The sequence below is a fragment of the Pinus tabuliformis genome, chromosome 2_2 (assembly GCF_031772625.1).
Source record: "Pinus tabuliformis cultivar Carrire ecotype Pingquan chromosome 2_2, CPIR1, whole genome shotgun sequence".
NCBI classification, from domain to species: Eukaryota; Viridiplantae; Streptophyta; class Pinopsida; order Pinales; family Pinaceae; genus Pinus; species Pinus tabuliformis.
The window spans coordinates 1,174,734,149-1,174,742,603 of record NC_142300.1 but is presented as its reverse complement, the minus strand read 5'-3'; the positions used below and the strand labels follow the sequence as shown (position 1 = coordinate 1,174,742,603).

The 8,455-nt window shown below is 37.7% G+C and overlaps 1 protein-coding gene across 2 annotated transcripts; it reads left to right on the top strand.

Annotated features, from left to right (window-relative positions):
• The first annotated feature begins 3,568 nt into the window (after nucleotides 1-3,568).
• Nucleotides 3,569-8,064, top strand: LOC149197654 ((S)-8-oxocitronellyl enol synthase CYC2-like). Of its 2 annotated transcripts, none has more exons than XM_089405919.1 (3): nucleotides 3,569-3,748; nucleotides 4,011-4,064; nucleotides 6,246-8,064. In XM_089405919.1, exons 2-3 carry the CDS (start codon nucleotides 4,020-4,022, stop codon nucleotides 7,491-7,493), a joined length of 1,293 nt encoding a protein of 430 aa, XP_089262045.1. In that variant the 5' UTR covers nucleotides 3,569-3,748; nucleotides 4,011-4,019; the 3' UTR covers nucleotides 7,494-8,064. The 2 variants fall into 2 exon arrangements, with proteins under 2 accessions (XP_089262045.1, XP_089262044.1); XM_089405918.1 differs by having other exon boundaries at nucleotides 3,987-4,064.
• Nucleotides 8,065-8,455: the final 391 nt, after the last annotated feature.

The following is an 8,455-nucleotide window of genomic DNA, read 5'->3' as shown; positions in this document are numbered from 1 at the left end:
ATGGAGTTGTGAGCAGATTATGGAACATTCCTACTACATGGAGAGCTGAGGCATCTTGCAGGGACCTTTGGGCCGAGACTTATATGCTTGCTGAGATGTTGGTTGGAGATGACTCATGAAGCTCATGATGACATGAGGTTGTGACTTTTAGGGACTTCATATATGGTGGACTTAGAGGATCTGATGCATTGAGGAGCTGAGGTCAAAGACTTTGATGCAGTATGGGATGCATACTTTCAAAGTACATATATGGGCATGGCTTGGAATAGTGGCTTGATGTGGATGATCGATATGAGACACTTTGGAGTGATGGAGTTACAGCGATGATGATGCCTTGGTGGCAACACTTGGGCATGGGTTGAGCCGAGACTCAACTACTTTGACAACATGTTGCAGATGAGATGAAGACTACTTCATGGACCTGAGCATGGCTTACTTATATGAAGATGGATTCTTGATCGAGTTGAGGATGTGACAGGATGTTTTGAGAAACAACTGATGGTGGCATGAGGATGTTCACTCTCATGGTTTGAGCGTGACAGTTGGACTGGCCATCCGACTAGTTCAGACATGGGGACTAGTAGTGTACAGAGATGTGCTAGCATTATGTTGGAGTACCATGGCAGCAGTTCACATGATGACACATGATGAGGTCGACATGAGATGTTGCAGTGGACATGTAGCTTGGATGGAGGGACCAGCCTTCCATGACGAAGAGCAGCATGTGGAGATTGTGACAGGGTGATCGATGATCATGGATTGAGATGATCTCTGATGGACGATGTACCAATAAGGTGTATACCTTCGTATGGTGATCTTGGTGACAGATGGTTGCCAGGGCGAGACATGGTGGAGACGATGGTTCTACATATGTTGTGAGGATGTTTTCCTTATGTAGAGAAGTCGACATCATGGATAGTGATGATCTTGGTGGATGGCTACCGGGATGGTATGTTGTCGAGGGCGACAACTATTTCAGGTGGAGGAGGATGTAAGGCCTTCATTGTGATGCGACGGACGAGCGCCGAGCGACTGAGAGTGCGTGCACGGGTGAGCGTTGTACAGTGCGACGGAGGGCGCGCACGACCAAGTGCGGGTGGAGCGTAGGGCAGAGGCGCGACGGATAGGCGAGCTGCGTGCGACGAAAGGCGACAGACATGCGACGATAGATGGAACGACTAAGGCAAGTGCGATGACTTATACGCACGCAAAGGGCATTCACAGTGATGGGTGGCCGACTTACAACGAGCAGGTGAGGCCGACCTTTGGAACGTTGAATGGGTGCGTATGTGGGGGTGTGTGGGCGGTCGGCTGGGCAACCCACCCACGCACTAAGGTTCATATATATGCACATTGCAATGGAGTTCAAAGGACAACCAACAAGCTTCGCACTTCTTCTTCGCTCTTGGAAGAGAGTCTCTTGTGCGCAGTTTTAAGGGGAGATGAGCGCATAACTCATGCGCTTCCCTTTGGTAGTTCGCACTTGGTGAAAGGCGCTCTTGGTGAGAGGTGGATACGTTGGGCAAGACGTGCCCGGGTGTATTGTGCGGAGGTGTTTGTGCGACGACTTGGCGTGGGTGTCTTGGCAACTCGGGTGAGTGCCCGCCCACCGTGCAAGTGTGCACGAAGGTGAGACAAAGGTTGGAACTGGAGGTCGTAGAGTTGGGCAGGCGGTACTACGTGCTGTGCACACGATTTGGGCGTTTTTCAAGAATTGGCAAGCGGAACTGCGTGTGGGCAGGTATACACGATTTGGGCATTTTCGACCAAACGAAGAGCGAACTGGCGAAGACGTGCGACGAGGCGAACGACAGGTTGGTGAGTTGTGCGGCGACCGTGCGGAGGTGCCGACGAGTTGGGAAACCGAGTTTGCCGAAGTTGTGAGAATTTGGCTAAGTGTAAATTTGGGGTTTCCCAAGGACTTAGTCTGTACATTGTAAAAATGAAGATTATATAATATATTGATATTCGGGCAGGCTCATATTGTAGGGAGTTGCCTCTCCCTTTATACTGTTGTGCATTTCTCTTGATTAATGCTGTTGATAATGAATGTGTATGGTGTTCATTGGTATAAAGGTTAAACACATAATAATACTTGGTTGCGAAACAAAAACTAAGTAGGAGAAAGTGAATTAAGGCGTAGTCCACGAACATAAGTATTGGTGAAAAGAAAGTGTTCGGTGGTGCCGCACCTCGTTATAAGCGGTTGAAAGACTACCGCAGGTGTAGGGGCGTGACATAAACGGCCTAGAAAACACTATAGGAGTCGACCGCGTAGTAAGGAAGAACGTGTTACACTGGTTTGTCTCAATGCTTAACAATCTGAGAAAAAATCACAAACCATCTTAGCAGTTTCGACGAAATTCCACACCCACAAAAATGATTCTTTAATAATCACAATGCATATTAAATATCTATAACAAAAACAATCATGTAACAAAACTAAATGGTACCTCAATAGACATAAGGGCAGAACCATTTCCCGTAGATTGCAGAAATGGAAGAAAGAAGTTACAAAGGCAGAAAAGCTAAAAAATGGAGTTGGCTTTGATACCATGTCAGGCCAAGAGGTAACTCCACAATGTGAATTGTTTTCTTGCTACTATCCTTTTAAGTGAGAAAGATCATCAAGCTCAAAAAGGACCTGAAGAAATAATCAAAAATGTTGTCTTGCTTACTTATCGACCATCCCTACTAGGGAATCCCAACATTAAACCTATTACTCAACAAAGTTCAAGTATACCTATGAACTACATGCACATATACCCCTATGGTGGCCTCTTGTCGCTATTGTCTTTATTAGAATAATTCTCTTAATCATACCAACAAAGTAAAAGAAGATATCTCAATCACACACGAAAATGCAATCACACACCAAAAAGCAAGCTCAAGGCTCTAACACACAAAATTCAAAGGCCATTAAATAAATAATCAACGTTACAGGTAGGTAGGTGTCTTACAGATCGATTCTGTAGGTTGGCCAATCTTAGTCGGTCGATAATAAGGATGAGGATGGTTGACTCACGATGTAACCTTGCGGCATGGTGTCAAGGATTGCTTCTATTTTTCTCTGCAAAACCGAACACATTGCCTATTATGACATGGATGCAGAACTTTTTTCTCTACCTCCTCGTGATCAGATTGTGACCAGTCGCTGTTATATTCTTGGTGCTGACATTCAATGTATTTGGACATGTTAATGTTAAAACATTAAATCATAAAAGTGGTGCAGGAATTTAGACAGTCCTGCAGTGAATTTTTTTTAGGTAACAGCTATAACCAAAATTTCTTTCACCATACTGAAATTTATGGTTTTTTTTCTTTTTAACCATGATGGCAAATATTATGAAAACCATACTGAAATTTATGTTTTTTTTTTTTTTTCTTAAACCATTATGGACTCTTTAAACTACCCATTTATGAACCAATATGTGGGTGTCAACCCTGAACACAATCCACGGTCCCCACCACAATGGTAAACCGACTGCCCGTAGAATTCTAAATCTACTGGTCATCTTACGTCCTCCCTGACGTGCAGAAAGCTTATAAATCGTCGTCTCGGGTCTCCTTTATCCAAATATGTGAACATCCCTAACGCAGTATTTGTTGCAGAAATTTTGAACATTTCTGACGCAGTATTTGTTGCAGAAACCCCCGAACATCCCTAGCGAAATATTTGTTGCAGAAATCCATCAGGAAACCCTGCTCAGCTGCCTTCATTTCTGAACCGCAACGCTGATTTCATTTGGTAACCGTGATTCGTATCTCACTCTCGTTCCGAAAACGTGGAAATTTCAGAATTGGTTCACTATTTGTCATTGATTTGGTAGAATCCACTAACATGGTCTTGTGGTACTGCGCTATAGAAACCACAGAATGAGTTCTGTGGGCAAGATTTAATGAACTAATGGATTAGGGAAATTCCTTTAACTCAAGATTTTGGATGCATATCTTCCTGAACTTCGCTTTGATGTCTGATTTAGCAGATTGGTCTGTGGATTATTGTGTAGCGTATAACAATGAGCTGGTATTCCAGGCAGGCAGGTTCCCTTGGCCATCGCGGGGTATGTGGCTGTTAACCTATTTCTATTTCAATTTATTTCAGCCCTATCATGCCAAATGAGTTCTTAGTCATGGACTGCGATATCACTTCTGGTTTAAATTTGATTGAAGTGTGAATTATTTTTTCGGTGCGAAGTTTGTAAATTTGGTAGGATTTTTTGATTTTGTAGGTTTATTATTCACTTATTAGAGAGAATAGGACTAGATGAGAATTCAAGATTTCTGCTTCCGTGAAATTTCATTTCAAGATTTTTGGTTCCGTGAAACTTCATTCCAAGCACATCCTATTTTGAACTACTCCAAATAAATAAATAAACAGCATAAACGGTATAAATTATTTTTCATAACATAGTGAATATATTCCAGCTTTTTGGTGCAATTTTTTAAATTATGTTAATAAAAATTGTAACTAAAAATTGTTAAATTATATTCAAATGCTATAATTTTTTAAATAACACGGAAATGTCTTAAGAAAATAATTTCGGCAGGTTAGATTGAAAGAACTAAAGTCAAACTATTAGACACTTTTTCATTTTGCAGTTTTCTCCCCTAACAAACTAATAATTTATTAGGTTTAAATTGGTATAAGCTGTTTTTTTAGTTTTTTGGTTGGTATTTGTATTTATTTAATTATTTATATATATGGATGGAGATGGTAATTGAGATCTTAAATGCAATAATTTTGCATGTTTAGATTGAAATAACTAAAACCAAATTATTAGGCGCTTTTTCATTTTGCAGTTTTGGCAGTTAATAAATTATTATTTTATTAGGTTTAAATTGGTATGAGTTGTTTTTGGGTAGTTTTTCTGGTTGGTATATATGTGAGTGTGTGTGGTAATTGAGATCTTAAGTGTAATAATTTAGTCGGATTAGATTGAAAGAACTAATTAAATTATAGAGTCTTTTTCATTTTGTAGTTTTTTAGTTAATAAATTTATATCTTATTATGTTTAAATTTGTCTAAATTGTATTTTGGATAGTATTTTATTAGGTTTAAATTGGTATAAATTGTTTTTTGGGTAGTTTTTCTGGTTGGTATATACGTGAGTGTGTGTGGTGATTGAGATCTTAAGTGTAATAATTTAGTCGGGTTAGATTGAAAGAACTAATTAAATTATAGAGTCTTTTTCATTTTGTAGTTTTTTAGTTAATAAATTAATATCTTATTATGTTTAAATTTGTCTAAATTGTATTTTGGATAGTTTTTCTTGGTGGTATTTTTATTACTTTAATTATATTGAAATACATGTGTATAGGTATGGTGATTGAAATCTTTAATGCAAAAAGTGTTGATTAACATTTTATTTGAAATGTGAATTGGTATATTTAAAATGGGTGTAAAGTGAAAGATTTATAATTATTGTATGTATATATTATAAATAAGGTAATAAAGATTCTATTGAATATAAATAGTATTGAATTTTGAGGATTTATATTTATTTGATTTATTAAAATAAATGATAAATTTTAATTGTTTTATATTTTTGTATTTTTATTAAAATTTGATAATATAATTTTATATTAGAGAAAATTTTAATTTTATTTATATAAATTTAATAATAATTCACAGTAAATTTATTTGAGAAAACATTTATCACACAAATAGTAAATTTAAACATTTGATTGTGAATGTTCACATAAATAGTGAATTTATTAAATATTTAATTGTGAAAGTTGATATATGATTGAATTTATTATATATTTTATTAAATATTTAATTTTGAAGATTGATATATGAATGAATTTATTAAATATTTAATGGTGAAAATTGATATATGATTAAATTTATTATATACTTTATTAAATATTTAATTTTAAAGGTTGATATATGAATGAATTTATTATATACTTGATAATGAGAGTTCTACACTTTAGCTTTACTTTTGGAATTCACATCGATGGTGAATTTATTAAATATTTGATAGTGAACGTTGATACATGCTTGACTGGCCAAAATTAGCTCAAACAAGGTACTTTATCCTTTCCTTCCGAGTCCACACAAATGGCACATTTATTAAATATTAGAATTTGGAGAAGGTGTCTTGAGCTTCAGAGTTAGGACACTTGAGCTTAGCAACTTTTGGGTGCTTATAAACCCTGTCTTTAGATGGGTTAAAGGATAAGTTTGCTGCATTTGGGATTGCACTGTTGGTTCATTGTATTGTATTGTTGCAATGCAGAGAAATTTTGAACCCAAAGGTGAAGGTTCTGGTGACAAATCGGGGAAACAACAGCGAGTCGCGCTGGTCATAGGTGTAACAGGAATTGTGGGCAATAGCTTGGCAGAAATTTTGCCTATACCTGACATTCCGAGTGGACCTTGGAAAATTTATGGAGTTGCTAGGAGGTCTAAGCCTGATTGGTCGCCAGATACTCCAGTACAATACATTCAATGCGATGTTCTGGATAGAGAACTCACTCTAGAAAAAATTTCACCATTGAAAGATGTAACCCATCTCTTCTGGGTTGTTTGGGTGAGCAGGGAAACAGAGGAGAAGAACTGTGAGGACAATGGAAGAATGTTGAATAATGTGTTAGATGTAACCCATCTCTTCTGGGTTGTTTGGGTGAGCAGGGAAACAGAGGAGAAGAACTGTGAGGACAATGGAAGAATGTTGAATAATGTGTTAGATGCACTCCTACCCAATGCAGAGAATTTACAGCACATCTGTCTTCAGACAGGGGCAAAACACTACTTGGGTCCTTTTGATGCAATGGCCAGGAAAAACAATTTTCAGGCACACGAGGCACCTTATCATGAAGAGCTTCCTAGGTTATCTGTGCCCAATTTTTATCACACTCTGGAGGATATTGTTTTTGAGGCTGCCAAGAAGAAAAAGGGATTAACATGGTCCATTCACCGTCCCACAATTATATTTGGCTTTTCTCCTAGGAGCTTAATGAATGTTGTAGGCACACTCTGTGTTTATGCTGCCATTTGCAAACATGAGGGGCTGCCTTCCAAATACCCAGGCAACAGAATTACATGGGAACAGTTTACGGATGTATCTGATGCAGATTTGATTGCAGAGCAAGAAATTTGGGCTGCCACAGACCCTTATGCCAAGAACCAGGCTTTTAATTGTAGTAATGGAGATGTGTTTAAATGGAAACGCCTATGGGGAATCATAGCAGAAAAATTTGATCTGGAGCCATTACCATACCAGGGTGAAGGATTTAGTCTGGCTGAGACTATGAAAGACAAAGGTCTAGTTTGGGATGCAATTGTCAGAGAAAACAAGCTGCACCCAACAAAAATTGAGGAAGTGGGAAATTGGTGGTTTGCAGATTTGACATTAAATCTTCCCCAGGAAACGGTACATAGCATGAATAAGAGTAAAGAGTATGGTTTCTTTGGGTTTCGAAATACAGAAACTTCTCTCGCATATTGGATAGACAAAATGAAGGTATCTCATGTTGTTCCTTAAACGTGATCCATCTTTATGTCTCTAAGTAGAACCAAGCAGAGGAGTTTCATTTAGAGGTTGTGTTTGTGATTCAGGACTATATTCTGAATCAGTTGGAGGTGTCGATAATATCAGAGCATAGTTATAGTGCGATGTGTATTTTGTGATGTCCAAGTATAGTTTCTGAAACTAGGTTTTTGAAAATTGCTTGATGTTTGATGATGTGTGATTTTGCAATGGACTCAAATAAATAGCTGGAACTCCATCCTAGAATTTCCTACAATTTAGTTTTGGTGTTAAAAATCAAGTATCAACAAATCTCAATCTTACAGCATCGGGTATGTATATCATTCTGATCTTTATACGTGGTGTATGCTGTAATTATTGAACAACTAAAGCAAGTTCAGGCTGAGGGATTGTCATGTCCCCACCCTGTTAATTGGGGCACCAAGTTGCAGTAGCAGTATCATTGAATGCCTGTCACAATATTGTATAACAGAAATTATTAGTTTTGGCTGCAGCTCAACTTATTTACTCTTTGTATCTTTAAAACAAATTAAATGGAAAACCCATGGTTTTGGTCTTCCTGTTACACTATATGGTTGATCACCAGCTTCTGTTTTGAATATTATTATTTTTTAGGATAGAATAAAGCAATCCGGAGGTGGAAATAGTTCTTTGACTGGCCTGAGTTTCTTCCTTGTTTAATGATCCAATGTAGACCTTCGTAGTACTCTGCAACTTAAATGATGTTGTAGATCAGAACCAGATAGTTATGTAAACATAAATTCTGCTTTAATTCTTTGACTGTAAACAGAAGCTTGAGTTACTTCCCTATTTTATTATCCAATGTAGACATTCATAGTACTTCTCGGCAATTTTAATGATTTAGTGGATCATACCCAGTTTATTATGTAAACATAAATTCTGATCAAACGCAGCGACCGTGTTACCAATTTCAATCTTTGGACTCTCAACTTTGA

What these genes read in the sequence shown, in the direction of transcription:
- LOC149197654 (XM_089405919.1), top strand. Translation starts at nt 4,020, where the DNA reads ATGAGCTGGTATTCCAGGCAGGCAGGTTCCCTTGGCCATCGCGGG. An exon ending in GTTCCCTTGGCCATCGCGGG is followed by an intron (nt 4,065 to 6,245) that starts GTATGTGGCTGT and finishes GTTGCAATGCAG; the next exon opens with AGAAATTTTGAACCCAAAGG.